Below are 24,853 nucleotides of genomic sequence, written 5' to 3'. Positions count from 1 at the left end.
CAACATGGGCCAGTGAAGTGACGTCCTCCACAACTAGACTGAAGAACAAAAGGACAGCAACTTGTCTGTTCCCCTCCCCCAGTTCCCCAATAAAATCTTAATAAAAAACAAAACAAAACAAAAACCCCAAAACCCAACTGAACTGGTCAATTCATTAAACAACTTAAGGAGGTATATTTTGAGAACTATACAAACGATCATATTTCTTTGTTTCCCTTTTTGCCTTGGCTGTCAGAAATTCAGAGGAACTTTACGATATAATCACAATAACTAATTCATTTACTATTTCTAATGGCTTTCTTTCCCCTCTCTCTTTAAATAGTTTTTGATCTTTCTTTTTGTCTTTAATTGTATAGATCTACAATCCTTTATCCACAATTCTAAAAGGCAAAAAGCTCTAAAAATGAAAAGCATTTGTAAATGATGACGTTTAGGGTGAATAATCATATGTTTCATGACAGAAATACTCATGTATTTGATTTCAGGGCACTGCCCCAGACCCCTCTATGGGTATACAGTATATAGTATACAGTATACAGTATACTTTAAGATCTGAAAGATTCTGAATTCTGACACCATAGCTAACCCCAAGGATTTTGTTTGAATGTGGTGGAGTCCTCACAGATCCTTTGGAGAGCAGGAGTGTGGCATGGAGAGGCTCCCAGAAGGCCATGGGGTATATGTGACATGATACAGGAGGACACTTAGGAGAGGCAGCCTTGGAAGCCAAAGGGAGACCTGCTTGTGGCTGCCATTGGTCCCTTGGTCCCAATGCCCATCTCCCTTGGCCCCTGGTGACATTACCTGTCTCTGGGACCTCTTGTGGTTGGATTTTCTTGGTCAGTTTCAGAGCTGCTTCAAGGTCATAGACTTGGGAGCGGGTGAGCTTCAGTTCCCTGCGGAGCTCATTAATCTCCTTGATGAGGAAGACATTTTCCTGCAGAAAAAAAGGAAAAGAGAGTGAGTATGGATGGATGAGTGATTAGTGGGCACAGGACTTCTCCTGGCCAGGGGCTGAGGGTGTGGGGAATAAATGGGGTTGGTCCTGGACCAAGATGAACTCTCTGGTTCTTCTATTGGGACATGAGTTTTTATCCTAGCTCGTGGGTCAGCCTCTCAAGGTATCAGCTAACTTACCTTCAGGTGGACTCTGGCAACATAAGATACACACAGTGCTCACTATTCCAATCTGTCCAGGCTCTTCCTAATATCAACAGCGACAACACTTTTCTAAGCATTTTATATGAATTGAATGCAATGAAATAGCACAATAACCCTATAATTAGATCTATTTCAATCACAATTTTACAGAAGAGGAAACTGAGGCACAGAGAGGTTACGTAACTTGCCCTGATTACATAGATAGCAAGTGACAGAGCCAGGATTCTGATCCTAACTGTCTGATTCCAGAGCTCTGGGCTCTTAAGTACTGTGCTACACTTCATTCTTTTTTTCCCCCATTCATTGTTTTTGTTTGTTTGTTTGTTTTTTAGCTGAGCCATCCTGCCACCTGTTGGCAGTTCAGCAGCAGCTCAGCTCAGGCAGGATTTGAACCGCTGTTGCTCAGAGCTCACACTCTTGAGCGAGCTTTTAACCAACTGAGCCACTTGGCCGGCCCTTCCCATTCATTGTTGAACCTACATTTATAGGGTATCTGCCATGTCCCTGAGATGCAGACAGAAATAAGACATGGTTTCTGCCCCCAACAGCACACTGTTTTGGTGAGGAACACAGAAAAGTAAATGGATAATTAACATTTGCTAGGTCCATTGGAAGTTCACTTCTCTTGTTTGTGTTTGACAATATCCATCCATCCATCCTTCCATCCATCCCATCCATCCATCCTCCATCCAATATTTATTGAGTACTAATTATGTGCTGACCCTGAGCTATATAAAAAGTGAGACCTGGCCCCTGCTTTTGAGGAGGTTAGGGTGTGGTGGGGGTGATCTGGGCACAGTTTAGCATGGTGGTGCAGGAGTAGGGCACAGAGGAAAGGCACTTAGCTCTTCCTGAATGACGAGGGTGGTTCCTTGGAATTGACCCTTGGGCTGAGGCTTAAAGGAGTTACCAAGGAGAAGGTCAGGGGATCCTAGACAACTGGAACAGGAGGAGAAAAGCACAGAACTATGACATGGCTGGTGTGCGGAGGGGACTTGCTGTAGCTCTGTATCACTGGAACGCTAAGTGGGAGAGGGGAGTAGAGAGGATTGAGGGTGAGCAGTTTGCTGGAGGCCAGGTGGTGGGGACCCTGCACCCTGGGACTAAGCGCTCTCTCCTCTCTTCCCCTCCCCACACCTCAAATCACTGCCTTCATTTTCACACTCAGCATGAGGGCCCCTAGGGTGGCTCCATGGAGGTGTCCCATCACTAGGGGCCGAGAGAGACACTGGTCACTTTGCTCTTAGAGCCCCACAGCCTCAGGACTTGGCTTGTCTAGAGCAGCGCCTCTCATACTCATATGACTGTGCAAACAAATCACCTGAGGATCTTGTTAAATGAGGCTTCTGACCTGTTAGTTCTGGAGCTGGTCCCGAGATTCTGCATTTCTAACCAGCATCCAAGAGATGCTGTCGCTGGTTTGTGAGCCAGACCTTTCCGTGGGTAGCAAGGCCTTGAGGGTCTGAGTACCAAATAAGGCGAATGCAGGCCAAATCTATATAAAACGGACTTGTGCCAGGAACAAACTGTGCTTTCACTTGGGACATTCTCTCTGGAGTGTGATGAGTGTGGAGTCAGAGCCCAGAGGACACGATGATCCCAAGCACTGTTCTGAGTCCTGACAAGCACTTCTTGGTTGTGGGGACATGTCCGTGGAGCCCAAGAGGGAGCACGGGCTGAACAGGAGACACCCCATCATATTCCTTCCCTCCAGAGCCTCTTTATCTAAGCATGTCAGATATGTATATCACTTAATTTTAGTATTCATCATTCCTCTCTCTTGGATGAAATGCCCAGTCGTTGCCAATCCCTCATTCTCTGCCTAAACTTTGTGCCATTTTTGTATAAAGTCATCAGGTTTTCTCCATCTGATCTTTTACCCTTTTAACCCACCCAGGCCTGGGTGATGATCTCCCACATTGCCTTCTCAGATGCTCTCCGGTAAAACTCTGCCAGTTTCCTCCCCCTGGAACTTCTCCATGCAGATTATATCATGACACAATCAATTAAATACGTATTTATTGGGTTGTAAGACCTTGGACTCTGCCTTGCCTGGAAGAGACGCTCCATAAATATTTGTGAAATGGGCAGCAAATGTGTAACTAATGCAGCGGATACTAAGTTGAAAAAGGCGAGATTCTTACCAATGAGGAAATTACAAACCAGGGGGTAAAGGTCAGGCAGGGGAGACCAGACAGGAAAAAAATCTCCGTAGGGAACTCATGGGTAACCTGCACTCAGGGTCTCTCTCTTAGTTGGTGTCACTCGGCGAAAACATTCATTCATTCATAAAAATCACTTAAGAACCAGTTCCTGAAAGCCTATTACGCACTGGTCATTGTGCCAGACACAGGAGGCCCAGCTCGGATCCAGCGCCAAGAGATGCCAGGAGAGTCTGAAGAAGGGTGCTCGCCTTGTGTGAGGAAGGCTCCCTGGGGAGGCAGGGGACAGGGAAGGGTGTTTCAGGCCCAGAGCCAGAGGGAACAAACAGGAGTTAGGCACTAAATGCTTCATGGTGATGATGGTAACAAGAGTAACCACAACTTCAAGGGCTGACCGGGTCCCTGCACCATATCAAACATTTTGCATATATTTACCTCATTTAATCCCTAGAAACCTTTATGAGGAAGGTGTTATTAGATTCACTTTCATATGAGGAAACTGAGGAGGTGCATAAACGGAAGAGCTGGCATTCGAATCTGGTTGTGTCTGCGTCCAAGTGCCTGGTTCCTCTGTGACTGCAGCTTCCCAGAACCAACTTTCCCACCTCCATTCCAACACCTCCCATAGTATGATGGCCATGGAAGCCCCCCAAAATACAATCTGGGCTCCCTAAAGTGTGCTTTCCAGGGCGGTCCATGTGCTGAGGAGTCCAGAGGTCACAATGGGGTCAACGATACAGACATCCCTCAGGGAGATATTGTGGCTTGGTTCCAGACTACTGCAATAAAGTGAGTGTCACAATGAAGCAAGTCACATTATTTACATTATTTTGGATTCCCAGTGCAAATAAAAATTATGTTTATACTATACTGTAGTCTAAGTGTGCAATAGCATTAACGTCTAAAAAAAATAATGTACGTACCTTAATTAAAAACTACTTTATAAGGGCCGGCCGAGTGGCTCAGTTGGTTAAGAGCTTGCTCAAGAGTGCGAGCTCTGAGCAATAGCGGTTCGAGTCCCGGCCCGAGCTGAGCTGCCGCTGAGCTGCCAACAGGTGGCAGGATGGCTCAGCTAAAAAACCCCAAAAAACAAAAAACTACTTTATTGCTAAAAAATGCTAACCATCATCTGAACTGTTGGAAAAATGGTGCTGTTAGACTTGCTTGATGCGGGGTTGCCACAAACCTTTAATTTGTATAAAACACAATATCTGCAAAGTGCAATAAAATGAGGTATGCTTGTATGTGCTTTGGGTAGCTTTGTGAATTTAAAATGTGAATGCAACAGGTTTGCTGAGCTTTCTGTTCCTGATCCCTCCTTGGTCAGGATGGTCTACAAAAGCCCCTCCAATCCTCCAGACCCCCACTCAGCTTCTCTGGGGCAGGGGCAATCTGACCTGGGGGCCATCAAGTGCCAAGTCGTGGGCTATGTAAGAGAGGGACTGGCTGGGGATGCTAAGGTCCATTTATATGGAAAGCCTTCTACCTAAAGAGGCTGTGCTGAGCTGTCCAAGATTGCCTTTGGTTGAAATCAACGCCAGAGAGTCACAGATGGGAACTGACTGGCATATCTTTCAACACCCACCTTGGGCAGAGAAGAGAAGGAATGCCGATAACACCCCCTACTGGCCTTCCCTAAGTTGACATCTTTAAGAATATGGCCTTGATGGGCAGTGTGAAGAGTCTGCGCCTGATTTATTCTGTGAACTTGGAAACACTGTGATGGTGGTGTCTTTCTGGAACCCACAGTTGGTGGGCTCATCATCTGCCTAATTGCACAAGTGAACCCTTTCTCTGCTTCTCTTTCAACCTTCTTCTCATGTCTAACCTGACATTTCTATTAATCATTTCTATTTTGAAATGTCTTTTGACATCACAGGTTTCCCCCTTCCAAGCCCCTTCGCATCTTCCTTTAACATGGCAGTCATCTTCTAATGGGTTTTCCTGCTACGTGCCTTTCCCCACCAGCCTTTCCAACCTGCCAACTGAGTTTACCTTTTCAGAACAGATAACACGCCTGCCTACTTAAGACACCTTGGATGGCACCTGCTTGTAAGCTTTTTGGTGTGGCATGGAAAGCCCTTTCAATGTGACTCTCAGCTACCCTTTATTCCTGCCCCCATGCTGTGCCATAAAGTTAAGGTCTGTGGACTCCTGGGTCTCCAAACACCTAAAGGCCTCACTCTTCTCTGTTCACAGGTTGTACCTTCTTCCTGGTAGGCTCTTCCCCATCTGCTCCCGGTCCACACTCTACTCACACTTCAAGGCCTGGCTCAAATGCCACTTGCCCTTACTGAAGCCCGCCTCTACCAGGAGCTCACAGCACTGGATACTCTGTGGGGCGCAGAGCTTATTTAAATCTCACTCAGGTTTCCTTCGGTGAGTTCTCTGACGGCAGGCATGCTGTCACACTCATCTTGGAATCCTCTATGGCTGGCACAGAGCTTGCTGTGTAAGAAGCCCTCAAAAAAACGTATACTGGATGAGTAAAAGTATGTGTCCTAGATAACTGGTATTCCATAGCAACTCTTGTTTTTGTATATGCAGGTGTGCTGAAGAATGAGTGGGGAGGCCCCACCTTCCCGTCTGAACATCCAGATGAGACAGTGACCTCGTTTTCTGTGTTTTCTAATGAGTTTCTCTCAGGTGCCATGTCTGCCCTGGTCTTCCTTGGCCTGTTTGGACTGAAATGTCAGGGCCTTGGCACCTGTAGACACAGCTCCTCCCCAATGCATACCAAGGCATCAGGTGCCCCGGGCCACCAGCTAGGGTGCCTTGGGATCAGCTGTGTGGTCCCCTCTCCCATGTCTCCAGCCCGCAGGCACACTTGGTCTGTGCTGTGGTGGCCTTCCAGGCTCTCCCACTGGGTTTCCACCTTGGTTCTTGAGTAGGTCTTTTGCTTGGTGGAGGGGAAGGGAAATAGCATTTTTTTTGAGCACCTGTGTTATACTTGGCCAGTGCCTACTGCTTTATGTTAGTTATCTTAGTTATATTCAAACCTCACATTAACTCGTCACAGTTGGTGTTTTCTTCCCCATTTTACAGATAAGGAAGGTGGCTCCTAAAGTTAAGGAATTTACTCAAGGTGCTCCCCACAAGTGTGGCTGAGGCAGAACAAGCTGGGTCTGCACAGCACCAGCGCCAGCTCACTTCTCGCTTGCCCTGACACCGTCCTTGTCTGGCCCTGGCCCGGCCCTCTCCTTCAACATAAGGTCAAAGAAAGAAACAGTTTTTACGATCCTGAACAGTGGTTTTAAAAGTTTTTCTTTTTTCTTTCTTTTTTAAAATCGTCCAAACAAAGTATTACACAGAGCCCACTGTAATAAGCAAGGAGTCTCCCTGGTTGAGGGGTGGGGACACAGAGCCTCTCTTGTTCCCTGCACTTTTCTGGGGCATTCTATGGGTCCATAGGGCTCCACAACACATAGGTTTACAATGTTGCTCGAGAAAACACTCTTCCAGGGGTTTCCCCCGTCGGGCTGGGCAGGAGACCTGCCTGGGTCTCCTCTGCTCCCTCCACCCCGACTTGCACCCTGGCCCAGCAGGAGTGGGCACACGGCCTCTGGGGTACGGAGGAGCAAAAGAGGACATGATGCCTGCCCCGAGCAGCCTCCTGAGATGCTTCCACCCTCTGGCTAGCCTGTGGTCTTCACTTTTTTCCCTCATCCGTCTTCTCCTAGGACTGACATTTGTTTTGGGTGTCTGCTTGGCATGGAGAGAGGCACCCTGGCCCTGGAGGATATCTCAGGCCTGTGCTCTCAGGGCCAGGCACAGATAAGAGCTAGGCAATGTTACCAGCTGACAACTGCTCCGGCATCACATGGTTCCCACCGCCCAGCACACTGCACTCCAGAACCTGGTGGGCTCTCAACGCTTGTTGGTACTTGCGACCCTTACAATGGCTCTGTTTATCAGCTACTAGTGCCTAAGGGTCCCACCAATTGGGACCACTCCTATTTCTGGGCCTCTGACTGCTTTCATGGCCTGAGTAGGGCAGTGGTTTGATGCTATGGGCTGCTTTTAAGCAGAGACTGGTTATAAGATGGTGTGAGACCCTCCATGCCCAGTCCTGGCCTGAACTGCAGTGTGCTCTGCCCAGCTGTGTATGGGCCGGCCAAGCTGCGAACTGGTTTGTTTCAATCCAACTGCTGCCCATCCCCACTCCAGTATTTTAAGTATGACATGAAAGAAATATTAAGCGTAAAAAGGTATGTGCCTTATAAATGAGGTTCTGATGTTCTCTTCTGATATTGCTTCAGACAAGACTGACACCCAAACAGAAATCTGACAGAAGACGCCCAACTGGCAGTCCTGATAATGTGCTTCAGTGGAGGTGGCAGTAATGGGGTGGCAGGTTCTCTGAACAGCCCTACAGAGGATCCTGGGAGATGGGTGTGGAGAGCTCATTAAATTAGAGTGAGGCTAACTCTTAGGGTGGGTGTCGGTAGCACTGGACCCAAGAGATAAGGGTCAGGGCCTGAGGTGCCAGAAAAGTCAGATGAGGTGGGTGGGGGCAGGCGTGTTCAGGGGAGAGGACTTGGCCAGCAAGTACCATGTGATACCAGCAGCAGAATAAAAAGGAGCAGAACAAAGCAAGGTGGAGGAAGAGTTGGAAACAGAGCAAGGGAGAGAGTGACTCAGGAAAGCTAAAATCATGTGGATGAAGGTTGAGAGGGGACAAGGGCCAATGGAAAGGAGGAAGGACACAGGCGAGCTTTAGATAAAGATGGGGCAGAAAAAGGGAAGAGGTGCATGGTCAAGCATTTGGGGGAGAAATGAAGGGCATTGGTGGGGCAGCGGTAGGCGTGGAAATGCCTAGGAAACCTCCTTGTCGGGACTCGGGGCCTTGGTCACCGCCAGGATGAACTCTGGGAGGTCAGAGGAGTCAAAGAGAATGTTTTAGGGAGAGATAGCAGGTAACCCTGGACACTTGGGGAGCCCTGAGTATGAGTGGTCTCTGAGGGGCCATTGGCAAGCTCTCATCTGTGATGGCTCAGCCTCCAAGGGAGCTGATGGGGACCGTGCAGGGACCTACCTGCATGATGCGGACGTAATCGGTGCGGTGCAGCTCACTCTCCTTGACTACCTTCTTCTTCAGAGTGGCCAGGTTCCTCTCCAGGTGCTCCCGCTGACGGGTGTACTCCTGCTGCAGGTCCGTGTTCAGCCCTGCGATCTCCACCTGATGGGGCAGAGGGAGTTCACAGTGAGCGAGGGGAGGCCTGGAGAGAAAGGGAGGGCTGGAGAGGGAGGTCGAGCTCACCATGTCTGCCCGCTGCACGTACTTCTCAAAGAGACCTCGGACCTTGTCCTTCAGCTGCCGGGGTTCCTGGATATATGCTACACAGTTGTGAAGGTCTGTCTTAAACCGTTTGACCAGCGTCTCCAAGGCCCGCTCCTGCAATCAGAGGTGCTTACTTTGGGCACTGAAGGGGTTCTCCAGGGGCAGGGGCTGCAGGCTAATGACCGAAAAAGGGACAAGAGACACTTCATTTGAGACTTACAGTTGCCCGCTAGGGGCCACACTGGGCACAGGGACCTAGATGGACACACAGCCCAGAGGTGAAGGCACTAAAATGCTTGTGCACCTGGCCAGAACAGCGTCATCTTTCAGAGGCCACACAGACTGATTCCTTTATTGGCTCTGGGTTCCTTTCAGGACCACAAGCCTTAAAAGATGAAAGGAAGCACAGTGGTCACCCTTATTCCTTTCTGAGCCAAGATGGAGAGTGTTGATTCTCTCCTGCAGGCCCCTGGGCCAGGGTTTCCATGCCCCTTATTAGCTCACTCAGGGGTTATCCTTTCTGGGAGCTGCTGTGAGTGGGTAGTAAAAACAATGACAAAATTGCACAGGTTGGTTCATCTGCAAACTTGGGCTAGATCCTCCCTCTTCCATTATACTTTCTCTGATACTCATCTTCCCCTCCCCCATGACCTAGCAAGTCTCACCTTTTTCTTGGGTCCCATAGCCCTTTATTCATATTCCATAATTTTCCACCATGCATTATAAATTGTTATGCATATGCCACAAATCACCTAATCCCCTATCAACCTCCTCAGTCTGTGAAGGGCAGGACCTGTGTCAGTTCATGTTTTTGGCTCTGCAGCTTCTAGTATTACCTAGTACAGAGCCAATGCTTAATGTGGGGGATGGAAAAATTCAGTGTGATCCAACCACCATGACAGGGTGCCCTGTGCCAGGAGATGAGGGTGCAGCCAAGGCCTGGCCCAGGACCAGAAAACCTGGTTCCCAGTACTGGCTCTGTACGTGTTAACTAGCCATGGGTGCTGGGTGAAGTTTCTTAATTGTTGACCTGCAATTTTACGCAGAAGCTATCTCATGTCACTGGCTATTATTTTGTATCTTTCCATGTGATAAGAACAATGGGCCCTTTCCGTAAAAACATCATTTCCCCTCTCTGAAGAATCTTTAGCTTCTCTTTTAGTACCTTTGGCAAGGCACGGTTCTCCCTTATGGTACCATAGACTAGTGTTTTCTTTTCTAATAATATTTCAGCTGTAGAAATGTTATTGTAATAATTATCTTGATATACATGATGCCAAGAATCAAGATAAGGCTCTAGGACAGATAATATAGTTTCTTGTAGCTTTTGCCTTCACCCAAATAGATCTCCAAATGATATATAGTTCATTGAAAAATTCTTCACTGTCACAATCTGTCATGATTGAAATTTTTGCAATACTAGAATTGTGATAAAAACCTAAATATCAAGAACAATAATTTTTTTATAATAAAGTGAACACGACTGAACATGATAAAGAAAGCTTTCACAATATCCTATATTACCCTGAGTTTTAAAACCTGAAATAGCTAATGCAAGTGCAAACACAAGTTAACTCGTGACCAGTCAACAATTTGTGAACCTCCTAATCATTCTGGCCCTTGTTTTCCTTACTTCTTACATAAAAAGACCAGAATAGATGATTTCTGAGGGGCTCCTAGCCTCAGCATTGATTTGGTAGTCAAAGTGTTTAACCACTGACTCCAAATGACCTCTCTGAGCAGGCTCTTGAACAGGACAAATGAGCCAATGCTGTGAGCATTACCACAAAACTGGCCTCCCACCCCTTGGTCACTCTACCCAAAGTCATTTTATAGTCTCAGATGGCTCCAGTCATGCAGATTTGCGTGGGCCTGACATCTGGCAGGGCAGTGAGCACGTAAAGAATGCGAGTTGAAATGGGAGTGTGTCTTAGCAATTGGCTGGCTGTCTCCGAGAAGTCAGCTGCCAGTGGCAGACAGGTGTCAGATCCTGAATCCAAGAACTGCCAGGTGCTGAAAATCCCCACACCTTCTGTCTCTCTCTGCGCATCTCCTGATCAGTGGCTCTTAATTTCTGCCACAATTCCATGATGTTTAGCTCCAGCTGCGTGTTCTGCTTATGGAAACGCTCCAGTTCACCTTCCATCTGTAGAGAGTAAGGGACAAAAAGTCAAAACTAAGAAAGCAAGAGAATGAAAATTAGGTTTGAGGACTGATGTCTGTCAATGGGAAGGTCTCCCTCCCCTGATATCAGGGCATTTTGTTTCTGGTTCCCATCTGTCCTCTGGAACAAAATCTTTCTTTGTACTCCTTGCCATTCCCAAAGCCTTTGCCCTTTTGGCTGATATGTTAACCTGGATCAGGTGTATCTAAAGCCAGGCTATGAATTTTCTCTCTCAGGTGACCTGTTCCTGCAGCCATGCTGGTTACCTTGTTTTAAAGAAACTCTTATGAACAGGTAACTGTCACTTGCTGGAGTCTCCACTGTAACCGGAGGCAGCATCCTGCAGTAGAAGTACCTTTCTTGCCTACTTTGTGAAGTCGTTTGAATCGTGACCCGCTGGGGCCGCAAGTCATCAGAGCTGTTTCTAAAGCAGCAAGTTTTGAGGGACTGGCATGTAGGCATCCCCAGTCAAAGGCATCAAACAGGAAACAGGGAGCTGATCATTCTACTGAAAAAGTCCTAAAAAGTACAACTGAGGAGTATCCCATCTTCAAAAGAAAAAGAAGAAACCACGAGTAATTTCTGAAAGATTTTTAAAATTAATTATCGCATTAGTATTAACTAAAGACATCGCTGACAGTTGGAGCTTCTGATTAGGATGAGGCCAGTTGTGGGTGAGCTCTCAGTTGATCTAATTCTTCCCAAAGGAAAGAAGTGATATTTGATTTTCACACTAAATCTGGTGAATTCTAGTATTCCTGTTAAAAGAGAGGTTTGCTGTGTTTTTTTGGGGTGGGGTAGTGGGATAGCTCACTGGTTTATTTTTTCATGACTTAGTGGAGTAGCCCCTTTAGTCTATTCCAGGCCCTTTGCTCAGATTTTAAGGCTCCTGCCACCTTCTGGGATACCAGGAGGTCCTACTGAGCCACATTCATGTTCAAACATGAAGGGGCAGCTTTTAGAAGAACGTTATCTTTATTAGCAAAAGCACCCTGTATAGACAGAGAAGCCCTTTGACCCAATGCCTGGCATAAAGGCAGACTCCGTAAGTATTCATATGAATGAATGCATGCATGGCAAGTGTAGAAGGCAAGGGGAATGACAGTGAAGGAAGGGAGAGGTCATGAAACAACCTGTCTTCCGGAAGAGGGATGAGAAGGTAAACATGCGATGTTGGCAGAGCTATGTACAGCCACCTTGCAGAGGACACACAGGTAAAGCAAGAATGTGCCCATTACAAAGGGCATAGGGATACAGAACTCATTAAGAGGGAGTTTCTACCTTCAAGAAGCCTCAGGTCTAGAGGGAGAGGAGGGAAGGAAAACAGAAGTTAAGGCGGAACAGGATAAACGCCGTCTGCAGTTGAGGTAGAAAAGGACCTATTTCTCTCCTTTACACACACAGAAGTCAGGAGACTGGCCAGGTCTTCTTTAATTGCAAATCACCTGGAATGTATACCATTTCTGAACTAAGTGCTTTAACGATGGCATAAAAAAAATAGTGAAATATGTCAAATTTGAGTAGCTGGCTGGACAGCCAGGAGACAAGCTTAGTATTTAGGGACAAGCTTCCTCTTCCTGGTGTGGAAATCCCATCTGCTTTTCCCTGTGTTACTCATCCTACTCAGCGATTCTCAAAGGGGGCGAGGAGGAGGGCAGGGAGAGGCATTTTGCCTTCCAGGGGACATCTGGCAACATCTGGAGACATTTTTGGTTGTCACATCTCAAGGGGGAGGGTTGCTACTAGCATCTAGTGGGCAGAGGGCAGGGGTGCTGCTAAATACCCTACAATGCACAGGACAGTGGCCCCATAACAAAGAATTATCCAGCTCAAAGTAGCAATAGGCTGAGAAACCCTGTACTATTGTAGATGAATAAGTAAAAAGAGTGTAAAGTAAAATGACAGGGCTCTGGGAACTCCTCCTCTAGGAAGGAGACAGCCATGTCTCATCAAGAAGCTGGAAAAGTGCATGTGAGGGGAGGTACCTGAATCAGGGAAGTGTTAGGTTTTCATTCATAGAGGTCTTAGCTCTACAAAATGAGCGCAGATGTGTCTCTGACCTCCCCTTCCCAGAGGAAAGCCCCAAGGTCAGAGGCCCTGGGGAAGGAGTCAGGCTGAGCTGTCAGCCCTGGCAGCAACTGGTACCAGGGTGGGGGTAGGAGGGGCCCTGTTTGAATCACTCCCAAGGTGTGGGCATATCTCCTGCTGAGAATCAATGCCATGGGTGGCCCAGTTACTGACGGGGAATGAATAAGCGCTCAGGCATGTGGGGGTGGAAAGTAACCGACTCAATCTGAAATCCAATTGACAAATACGTGAAATGAGGAGGGAGAAATGGGGCAGCGATTTCCAGGAGCCTGCAGCACGTTGATTTCCAGGCAGGTGGGCCCTCTGCTCTCTCTCGCATATTCTCAGGCTGCCATTTCTGGGCCCTGAAGTCACTCAAGAATGGCAGGAGGTCCATTAAGGTAAACAGGAGATCCACAGGAGGCAGCTCTGTGGTCAGCTGGGGGCATCCTTCCTTGTCTCAGAGGCCAGGGAGAAAGTCATTGCCACAAGGACACGCTCTCTCTGGACCCCTCTGTCTAGCCCTGGACTGATCCCACCACCTGGCTTCTTTCCTGGGCCTCTTAGAGAAAAGAAAAGGCTTTCATTTTCTCCACTATAGCTTTTGTGCATTCAGTTCTAGTTGGGCCATCAGTGCTCTCGGACACCCTTTTATCTGTTATTCTTGCTCAGCACAATTACAGAAAATGGAGAGGGAGAAGGTGGCTATTTTGGATAGGGTGGTCAGGGAAGCCCTCCTTGAAGAGGTGACCCTGAAAGATGCAAAGAAGCCAGTCATGTGAAGATACGGAACCTTCTGGGCAGAGGAAGCAGCACTGCAAAGGTCTGAAGATGGGAAGAGCTTGGCTTATCCTTGGAACTGTCAGGAAGCCTGTGGGCTGGAGCAGGGGAGGGAGCCTGGCGGTGAGGCTGGAGGGGCAGGTAGAGGCTGGATTATGCAGGGCCTCTTAGGTCATGGTACGGAGTTTGGATTTTACCCGAAGTGGGATGGGACACCACGGTGGCTTCACTGTGGCCTCTATGTGGAGAGCAGCCTTGAGGCTGGAGTCAAGTCCAGGCCAAAGATTACAGAGGCTTGGACCGGGATGAAGGCAGTAGAGGAAAAGTAGGTTGGATTTGAGATATCTTTTGGAAATTGATCAGATAGGCATTGGTGATGATTTGGATATAGGAGTTAGGGGAAGGGAAGAATCAATAAGACTTCTACACTTCTATCTTAAGCACGCGGGTGGATCATGGTACCATTTACTGAGAAACGGGGAGCTGGAGGACAGGGAAGTCAGGAATTCAATTTTAGATCAGTCACAGACCCTACTCGCTGCTGTCTGCCCAGTGAGGAGAGGCTGATAGGTAAACACGTGTCATAAGGAAATGCAATGGGTATGAGGCAGAAGGGCCTAGGGGGACACTTGTACCTCACTGGACTCTCATAAGCCCTCATCCAGCTGCTCTTGCTTCTAATCTCTCTCCTCTTTACCTTCATCCTGTTTGCTTCCCAGAACACACACTTAATTATGCCACTCTCCTGCTCAAGGGCCTTTGATGACTTCCCACTCTTTATCATACGAAATACAAACACTACGGCCTGTATACGGCCCCAACCAACATTTCCAGTCTGAGAAAAAACGTTGACTAGGAGGGGTGTACTTTCTGGTGCGACAGGCTGATGGCTGAGTACACATCGCCCCCTGGGGGCCAAAGGCCCCAAAGCTGCGGTTTCACTTTGAGCGTCCGGAGCACACACCCTGAGGTGCTGATAGGGCTGGAGCCCACTCCAAGGACAAGACAAGCCAAGTCCCAAAGCATTTTGCTTTTGCACAGCTGAAACCCCGGTTGGGCCTTCTCTGTGGCATTCTCTGAGGAGTGGAGGCTGCACACACCTTGGGAGCAGAGGGACTGTGAGGAGGTTTCATCACCCCCAGGCCAGCCAGGAGGAGACAGCTGGTGGGAGAGTGCAGGGTGTGGCAGATGACTTCTCACCTCCTGAATCTGTTCCTTCATCACCTTGATCTCATTCTCTCGAGGTTCTATTTGTTTCTTCAGCTCCTTTATTTTGTAGTCGAGCACAAACTTGAATTTCTCTAGTTCTTGATTTTTCTTTTTCAGGTCATAAATTCGCTTCTCCTGCAGTTGAGGAGAGAAGTAAGAGATGTCAGAAGGGCCGGATATATGGGATCCTTGTGGTCTCCTAGGAGGCTCTCCTTGCTGGGGATAGAAAGGCTGGCTCCCCCACTAGGAGGTGGCACTGGCTCCTTGGCGTCTGGGCCAGGGCTTCATGCATTCACTCACTCATTCATACACAGGCTGTGGCCGACTATTTTCCAAAGCTGGCCTGGACAACATCTTTCATCCCTCATGCTTTTGTACAATGCAACCTTATGCTTCTCCATCAGGAGGTAGGATTTGACTCCCTCCCCTTGCATCTGGCTGGGCTTATGGCTTGCTTGTAACCCAAAGAATGCAGCTCACGTGATGGGTTGCTTCCCAGCCTAGCTCAGAGAAGGCCAAGCAGCTGCCACCTGGTGGTTCTCTGGAGGAGGCTGTCTGCTATGTAAGTGGTCCCACTAAGCGGAGAGTTCCAGGCTGGAGAACACCTTAGGTGCTCTGGTGGACAGCCCTAGCTGATGCCAGCCTCCCAGCCATCCCTGCCAAGGGGCTAGGCATGTGAATGATGGAGCCACCTTGGATGCTGATCGTCCAGCCCCTCACTGTTTGAGTCACCCCTGACTGTGGCCCTGCTAGGCCCATCAGGGACAAAGACAAGCCATCCTGTTGTAGCCTGTCCAAATTCCAGACCTTGTGAGCATAATAAGACAGTTGTTGTTTTTTTCACCACGAGGTTTTTGGGGTAATCTGTTGCTAGGCAATAGTAATTAGAATGTAGGTCTATCCATTCATCAAACATATACTGAATGAAGACCTTTCACCAAGGTCTGAGATTCCAAATATAAAGATTACACAGTCCCTGCCCTGAAGGAGAAAATGCTAGCCGGGAAAGCAGATGTGTCAACAAATGTACACCACACTGCGATAGGTGTTGTAGAAGAGCCAGGCATGGAAGCTGCAGTGTGTATTGAGGGAGCTGAGAACAATTCATGGAGGAAGTGAGAAATGAGGCTGGAGGGGAGGAGGGGAGGGAGGCAAGGGACCTGGCTGTTGGGTTAAAGATTCAGGATTTATCCAGGAGACCAGGAGTTGGCAAACTACAGCCCTAAAGTCAAATTTGACCTGTTGCTTGTTTTCATCAAGTTTTACTGGAACATAGCCAAGCTCATTCATTTGTGTATTATCTATGGCTGATTTTACACAGCAATGGCAGGGTTGAATAGTTGTCACAGAGACCATACTGCCTGCAGAGACTAACATATGTACTACCTAGCTCTTTATGGAAGAAGGTTTGCTGACCCCTGCCATAAGCAATGGGGACTATGAAATAATTTTAAGTGGAGAGTGACACAATTAAAGAGTATGGTGGCAGGGAGCAGGGATGGAGGTGGAGAGGAAGGTCCTTAGACTGGTCAGGAGGCTGTTGCAATTTTCTAAGTCAGGAGGTCTTAACCTCTTCTTGTCAAAATACGCCCCTTTGAAAATCTGAGGACAGCTTTGGACCCTCCCTAAAAAAATGCCCAGATACATACATAAATACGCGTAGAAATTACATGTAGGTAGTATCTCATTTCGTCCTTATCAGATCCCGTGAGGCCCCATTTCACAGGTGAGAAAACAAAGGCTTAGAGAAGTTGCCCAAGGTCCTGAGGCCGGTAAATGGAAGGGCCTGTGCTGGAACCTAGTTAACTAGCACATTCTCAACTGCTGGAGAATTCTGCCCGATTAAGGCAGTGATGGTAGAGGGAATGGAGAGGACAGCACGGGGCCTGGATTTGACACGAAATTTTGGATATTGAGGTGGTATGCCTCACAAAACGTGATGTGTCTGTCTTCTAAGTGTTTTGTGAGAGAGGCATCCTAAAAAGCGATAACCAGCCTCTTGGTGGCCGGCAGTTATGGGGCCAACACGGGGGAGTTCCTCTCTGACCAGGGGGCACCACGTGGGCAATGGGTACAGTCACCCTAGTATACCTGGAACAGCGAAGAGCAGAGGCCTTGTAGTCAGCTGACCCCAAGTCTTACCCCAAGTCTGTCACCTATAAACTGTATGACTTTGAGCAAGGTACTTAACGCTTGGAACTCAGTTTCCTGTGCTATACATACAGCTGGGTTGCTCATGGCCCCTGGGGTTGCTGGGAGAATTGAATGTGATGTGGTTACAGCAATTTGGCAAGCACACAGTAGGCACTTCACGGACTCTTCATTCCCCATCAAGTTAAACAGATGTGTTCCGAGAAGCCAGGGTCCCTCTCTCTTGGGCTTTGTCCTCATTGCCTGGGCCCATCTAGGCTGCAGTTGAGGGAGGGCAGAAGATGCGCCTTCACCTTATCTTGAATCGTCTCATCTCTTTCCTGGATCTCCCGCTTGAGGCCCAGGATGTCCTTCTCCAGGGACTTAATGACTCCTTGCAGCTTCTCCTGCTCTCCCTTCAGGGCCTCAATGTCATTGGCTCGCTCTTCAATCTCCTTCTGCAGACTGCTGAACTAAAGATACAAATGACAACGAACAAAGGTGACACACAGTTTTTGAACTCATCTCCATTCCTCCCAACTGTCTGTAAATTTAAAGAGCTCCCCATCCGAATTTGGGGCAGTCAGGAATTTCCCAGGCCAAGAGGATGATGTAGTTAGTATTCTGCCTGATTAGATCCGGTCCCAACCCCTACGTAAGGACCGACTGTCTGCATAAAGAGGCTCTGGAGACCAGTTCCCCAAGTGGACCCAGAGTTTTCCATGACAACACTGACCTTGAAAGGTTAGAATCCATGCCCATCTAGGTCACAGAGATTGAGCCCTAACTGATGAGCCATCTTAGCCATGTCCAAGAAAGGAAGACATGACTGTCCCCTGCATTGACTAGTAGCATGATCTCTAATAGGAAGGAAGGTGAGCTTGCTTTGAACTTGGCTTCTCTATTGCTAAACAGTGTTGGGAAAACTGTGGAAATTCTATATGGATCAATAAATTGAATCCCTCCTCATCCCAAACATCAGTAACTAAAAACATCTGCCCGACCATGTAAATTAAGCATCCTACACCCCCCAAGTCTTCTCCCAACCACGGAATCTGAACAGGAGTCACCCAGGACTCCCCAGACCGAGAGCCTGAGGGCACCACCAGGTGAGGACTATATCACCTCCAGAAGACCTCATCTCCATTTCTACCAGGGGTTTAGCTCTGAAATCTTTGACTAAATCCTACTTGTTAATAAATGAAAGCTCAGAGAGTGTCTGTTAGTGTCACACTGAACCTCACTACCCCTGGAAAGAGGGGGGGGATGCCCCAACAGTTACCCCTTCAGAGGATGTGGTAACAATCTGTCTGCCTGATGGTGCAGAGAGAACCCTCCCGCCAGGCAGTGGTCCTTTCCTAACCTGCTTGCTGGAGATGAGGACCTTCAGGCCTGACTCGGCCAGGTCACTCACTGTTCTGCCTGCGCACCCGTCCCACGCTTTCTCTGCAGTGCTGCCCGTGCTGCCCCAGGCCTCTCAGGGAATGGCCCGATACCTTCTTCCTCATGATGCCTGTTTCTCCTTTGAGCCGCAGGTTTGACTCCTTTTCATCCCGAAGCTTTTTTTCATACTTGGTTTTGATATCTTGGATTTCTCGGTCCTCATCTTCTTCAATCTGTTTCTTAATTTCTTCAAACTCTCGCAGCTGCTGCCTGACATCTTCCTGGGCCTGGCTCAGAGACAGGGAGGGAATGTGTGCTCAGGGGAGAAGGGGCACATGACACCTTTGTGCTAAGGGGACCTGGGACAAGATGAGCATGTGGGAGCTATCATGGGGATGCGAGACTGAGGGTTATTACAGAAATGGAAACCAAGGCCATGGGTCCCTGGCCCCCTCCACTTTCTTCCGGGCTGTCCTTCTACCCTCCCTTCTCTTCCTACCAGGTTATGCCTTGGGCTCCATCACTTCAGCCACTATCTGATCTTGTCCCACCTCTGGTCTTCACACTGACACCCAGGTTCCCTCTATTTTTCCTTCACTGAGTGTGGCAGTTGTAATTTTTTTTTTTCATGTAGGAGTCAAACCGGCAACCTTGCTGTTAAAAGCACAGGCCATTTTATATTTATTTGTGAAACTACTTGATTGTTCTTTCCCATTAGATGTAAGTTCCTTGAGGGTAGAAGCCTTGAGGGTATCATGCCCATCATTGAGTTCCCAGTGCACAACACACATCAGGTACTCAATATACGTCTGAATGAATGAGCAAATCTTTAATTCTGCTGTCCTGCTTCTTAATCCAATCAGTCCTGACCTTTCACCTCCCACATGGTTCTTGAATCCATCCACTTCCCTTTATGTCTCTCCCACTTCTCAAGCCACTGTCATCTCTTGCCTGGACTGCAGTCTAAGCCTCCTAACCTGTCTCCCATCTCCAGTCAGGCTTCCGTCCAGTCTGTCTCCACTCTCTAATCAAAGGGGAGCTTCTAAATCACACACTTGATCATGCCATCCCCAGCTTGAAAGCCTTCCATGGTTCACCCTGTCCTCAGGATAGAGTCAAGACTCTTGAGCCGGGTCTACAAGGCTCTGCATGAGTTAGCACCAGCCTAGCTCTCTAGCCTCAGCCATTACTCCCACCCCAAGCTCTTGCCAGAGTGAACTAACTTCAGTTCTCCAAATATGCATGTTCCTCAACGGCTGGGCTTGGCACATGCTGTCCCTCTATTTTCATCCCTCTTCCTGCTGCTCTCCCCTATTCTTCCTTCAGCTCTTGGCTCAGCTATCAAATCCTGTGAGAAGCCTGCCATTCCCCGTCACTGTATGTTATAGTTGCCTGTCTGACAGATTCCTCCACTGGAATGGAAGCTTCTCGATGGCAGGACCATATCTCGCTACTCACCGCTGTGAACACCCACCACAGACAGTATCTGGTACATAATTGGTGCTGAATGCGTAAAAGCCTAGAGAGCCCAGATGCTGGAAAAACTGCCTGGTGGAGTTCGCAAGTGACTAAGCCTTGACTCCTCTTTGCTACTGCCACCAAGTGGTGGAAATTTTAGATTCTGTCAGAATCAATTGCTTTCCTCTGCAGGTACCAGCCCTGGACTGTGTGTTTCGGGGATTAAGAGAGACAAGATGATTTTAAACCTGGGCTCAATGGCCTCCTGAGAAAGGCTTCTCTCTTCACCAATCACATGTCACCAGAACCCTGCTAGACACAAGTCTGGTGAGGTCGGCTCTGTCTGCAGCCTCAAGTCACCCACAAACCTCTGCTCTTGATTTAGTAGATGCTGCTAAAAAGCAGAAGCAGCCCAGCCAAATTAGTAAGATGGCATGCCAGGTGGCAGCTCCCTAGGAAAGTTCTGAGTTGAAATCTTACTGACTCAACAGAAGAAATGCACTGTGATCACTGTGGGAGGTCTGGGAGGAAGGCCAGCCTCTCTCCCCTCTGTGGGGATTCAATATCCCTCCAGGCAGAGCTCAGCAAACATAGGATGTCACCTGGTAAGCCATGGGCGAGCAAGGAGCCTGCGGCCCTGAGAACACAAAGGAAGGCTGCTTAGCCCTGTGGGAGGGGACAGGGGTTGGGGAGAATTCCTCAAGGAGTTGGCTCTTGTCCTGAGTCTGTAGGGGTGAGTACAAGTGGCCAGGAGAAGAAGGGAAAGGAGTCCTGGGAAGAGAAATCACCCTGAGCAGAGGCCAGAGGCTGTGTGGGAAACTCCCAGATGCTCCACATTGTTGGATAAGAGGAAGCTGGACACGGGCAGCAGGAAACGGGGCTGCGGAGGTGGGCAGATCCGAGTCCTAGCAGCTTGTGCAGGCTGTGTTAAGCAACCCATCGCAGAACTGAATCAGGTAGGGCTCAGGTGGGGGTGGAATTTCCTCAGTTCTGGCTTCCAGCTGTGTTAGCGCTCAGCCTGCTCTGAGGCGCTTGCTTCAGGAGGCCTCCACCCCTACTTCTCACCACATTTATCCCCCACTGCCTGGTTACTTTCTCAGTTCACCGAAGATTTCAGACATTTTCCAGATGCCGACTCACAGTCTTCCTTGCCATAACTGGGGGTGGTTTATAGAGGTTCCTATAATGTCTCCTTTACTGACCCCTCTCTGGCCTGGACCCAATGGCTGGTCATTGGCCAATCTTTATTTTCTGTGGCACCACTCAATAAAACCCCAGCTACAAATGAGGGCTGCTGTGTCTTCCTCACGCACCTACTCACTGTGCCTTGCTGTGGGGAAACGCACAGCCTGGTGGATGAATGCCACCATAGTTCATGTCTCAGACCTGAGCCGGGCTCTCAGCCACACACCTGCCAGTCCTCTGCCTGGTAACTGTCTTCCTCGTTCCCTCCAAAAATTGCTCCACAGCTTCATGACTCTCCTACCCCCTCACTATCAGAACACCATCTGTTGAAATTTCAGGCTGAACAGGAGGCCATCTGGCTTCTCAGCTTCCTCTTCGTCTTGGGAAGCCAGGTATTTTGCAAACCCAAACTGCTTGAACATTCTATCACATTGTTCTGCCCGGATGCCCTTCCCTCCTGCATTTCCATCTCCTCTTCATTCTGACTCATATTCGTCCTAGATGGAATGAGCTCCTGCAAGCTTTCCCTGACCTTCCAGGCCAGGGCGGTGCCCTTTGTCTGCATTCCCCTATCCTGTGCACGCCTTTACGTAGTGATCTACGTGACCGCTTCTCTCACCGGACTGAGAACCAGGCCCCGTGTTTTATTTCTCTCGGTTGCCCAGCACTTGGGCTGGCAAACCTGACACAAGACACGATCTGTGTTTGTGAAATTGGTGAGGGAACGACTTCACCGAAGGGGTTTCAGGTAACCACCTTCCCCCTTGTTCAGGGCCCTTGCTCCTCTCCAGGTTCTACAGGCTTCTCCAAGAAAGGTCTCCCCAGTTCTCAAGGCTTCAAGGTACAGGTAAGATAGAATAGGTGTGAACTGAACTTAGTCTATCCAAGGAATTTCAGTCTCAAATCTGAGCACCTCCTAGCTCAGTGAGTCCCCTGGTCTACAGGGAAACAAATGTATAAATCCAGGGCCAGATGACACACATACTGAAAGGAAGTTGGGTAAGGAAAAGGAGGCCAAGTGAGGCTTCCCACAACTCTTTGGGTGGTTCCCAGGCCAGGCCTGCGGGATGGCACCATGGAAGGGGGCACAGGTCAGCTTCCCGTGAGTACCTCTTCCAGAAGGGTGGTTTTCTCTTGTAGTTTGGCCTCGTAAAACTCGGTCAGCTCCTCCAGGGCCTGGCTCTTGGTCTCATCATTATCCCGGAGCTGTTTTTCATACTCCTCCTGCATCCTCTGGGACTTTAGCTGCAATTCCTGGTACTTCTCATATTCTAGAAGCAACTTTTGGTTGTTGCAAGATTCTGGGGAGAAGCAAGGAAGGTATTTAAGGTGGGACAGTAGCACCAACCTTAGGGACACCTAGGAACCTTGGGTGTTTTCCCACCCCTTTCCAGCACCAGCTAGGGCATTAGCCTCCAAAGCCAAGATTCAAATGCCTGCCCATCTTCCTCACCTGCATCCATCTCCATCATCTCATTAGGCACCCAAACTCCCTCCCCTTTGCTGTCTAGGCAGAACGGTTTCTGGGAAAGTGCAGATGGGGTGTTTGGGGGTTCAGGGCCATGAAGAATGTCCTGAGTGTGCAAATTAGGCAGTAGTACCCTCACTTTACAAGAGTAAACTGAGGCCCGGTGAGGTTTAGGTGACTCCCTAGGGCTCCCAGCAAGTATGTGGTGAGTCTGGGCCCCGAGGCAGTCTCTCAGGCTCTAAGCCTGCACTTTTCTGGATCAAACTGGCTGATGTTTGATCCATGTTTAATGAATGAGTAAATACACAGGAGTGAAAACCACCGTGAGTTCCAGGGGATAAACGTAGGCTGTGTATAGACAAAGCCACATCACCTGGGACTTCTGCTAGGTCTGGGAGACTCTCAGGCTTCTGACCTTAACCGACCACCCTCTGCCCATGTGGCCACTACTGGTGGACTCACCCAGGTCCTGAACTTCCCGGCTTTGCTTTTCTAGGAGGTCATCCATGCATTCACGGTGAAATATATCCTGCTTTTCTTTTTCTGTTTTTAAAATCTAAAACACAGGGTCAAATGTTCTCATTTCTACACATCTGCTAAAGGCACTACTGGGGCAAGAGCACATTTTACACATGACATCTGCCTTTACTCAGAAACGTTTTGTACCAAGCACTGTTCTATGAGCAACAAGCAAACTATCACCTTTTTTATTTACATTATGTTCTGCTCTGAAAGTCCCATACTTTCACTATTTTACATTCTTCTATTAAGTAGGTCTTGTCAATGATGAATTCAGTGTTGGACATGTAGCAAACCCATTTTCAGTGGAAAAGGTAAGGATTCAGTGGAATCCTCTGTTGTCAGCACATTGCTGTCGACTAATCCTTGAGTCTGTGGATGTGTCAGCTTCTAAGAAAGTGTTTTCTTTAATGGAGCAGGAAAAATCCTTGTAGTCAGGGGAGGTGCCATCCCTAGGACCTAACCTCGTGCCTAGCTTACGGAAGGCACCAAATCAAAGTTTGTTGACTAAACGAATGAAGTAATAAAATGAACAGAGTTTTTTTGTTGTTGTTGTTTTGCTTATTTTTTTCCCCAGCCAAACACTGACCCATGGAGATAACACAAAAGAACAAATAACCCTTGAGCAGTAGATAGGGGCTTTTGGATGATGGGCCAGGCAGATTTGTGCAGAACAAAGCAATTATTCTGGGAGAATCCTGGGCCAAATCTAACTACAGAAAGACCATTTCGATTAATTTTCTTTAACCTACTGACAAGCCGGAGATCAATGTTCCGCTAGTTCTTTTCTTTCTGTGCTTAGTTTTTCTTGTGACCTTTTCGTTTTGTTTTTTAAATGAGTTTCTCTTGACAATAAAGGTAATATACTTTCATTGTAGAGAATTTGGAAGTTATTGAAAAGTATAAAGAACAAAATTTAAATTATCCACAAATTTGAATTATCCAGAGATAATCACAATTAGCTATTTTCTTAAGAACTGTTCTATGAGCATTTATTTTACCTAATTAATACTATTCACAGTTTTATATTTTGCTTTTTTTCACTTAGCACTTTGTTGTAATCCTTTCTGATGCTATCAACTATGCTTTAAAATCATACATTATCACATATCTCACTGTATGAGCACATGCCAGTTATATCTTGAGTAAATAGGAAATTTCTTGTTATTTGGGGTTGTTGGTTTAGTCTCTCCAACAGACCTGGTTTTTTGTTTTCAAGGACTCCATTTCCTGGATGAACTTGTCTGTTAGCTCCTTAATCTTCTCAGAATAGTTCATATCCTTTAGTCGCAGTTGATACTCATTCTCCATTTTTAACTCTTCCACCCGAGTCTTCAGTTCCAACATGACCTGAGCCTTTGGGAGAAGGACACAGAATCAAGGACATTCACAGTGTGGTGAACTGGACCATTTACACCTGTGGCCTTGAGCTCTCTGAGACCTGCAGCTCTGTTTCGCCTCCAACTCAATCTATCTCAACTAGGATTTTCATCTTTCCCACAGAAGACACATAGACTAAAAACTAGAAGACATATGAGCTTCTTCTGAATGAGTGGGTAAATCATGACCTGAGAGATGGTTACATAGAATGTCATAGAATATAGAGAAAAAGAGAGCTGGGAATTCTGGGGAATGTGACTTTTAAAGGATGCAAGAAGGTGGAAGAAGGTGGAGAAAGAGCCAGGCCCGAACAGTCAGAGAGGCTCATAGGGAATAAATAAGAGTGTGGTCTCGTGATGTCGAGAAAGATGGGAGTTTTAGAAGTGAGCAGTACACACACTAGTCATTTCCACCTTGGCAGCAGTTCTGTCAGGCCTAGTTGGGCGCTGGGTCAGGCCAGACCCCTCAGGCCTTTGGTGCAGCCTGGTGTCTTCTATTCGGTCTGT

General features: G+C 47.9%; 1 protein-coding gene across 1 annotated transcript in view; it reads right to left on the bottom strand.

Annotated features, from left to right (window-relative positions):
- CFAP57 (cilia and flagella associated protein 57) overlaps positions 1-24,853 on the bottom strand; it is a 53,170-nt gene that overhangs the window by 4,927 nt on the left and 23,390 nt on the right. Inside the window, exons 12-21 of the mRNA XM_019643696.1 lie at positions 24,168-24,323; positions 22,911-23,004; positions 22,091-22,281; positions 18,451-18,624; positions 17,269-17,427; positions 14,816-14,959; positions 10,634-10,750; positions 8,584-8,718; positions 8,359-8,502; positions 805-937 (exon numbers count right to left, since the gene is read on the bottom strand). Of these exons, the coding sequence (XP_019499241.1) occupies positions 805-937; positions 8,359-8,502; positions 8,584-8,718; positions 10,634-10,750; positions 14,816-14,959; positions 17,269-17,427; positions 18,451-18,624; positions 22,091-22,281; positions 22,911-23,004; positions 24,168-24,323 (1,447 nt within the window). The remainder of the gene's footprint in view (positions 1-804; positions 938-8,358; positions 8,503-8,583; positions 8,719-10,633; positions 10,751-14,815; positions 14,960-17,268; positions 17,428-18,450; positions 18,625-22,090; positions 22,282-22,910; positions 23,005-24,167; positions 24,324-24,853) is intronic.

This window comes from Hipposideros armiger, unplaced genomic scaffold, assembly GCF_001890085.2.
Source record: "Hipposideros armiger isolate ML-2016 unplaced genomic scaffold, ASM189008v1 scaffold_82, whole genome shotgun sequence".
Lineage (NCBI taxonomy): Eukaryota > Metazoa > Chordata > Mammalia > Chiroptera > Hipposideridae > Hipposideros > Hipposideros armiger.
This window is presented reverse-complemented; position numbering and strand designations above follow the sequence as displayed.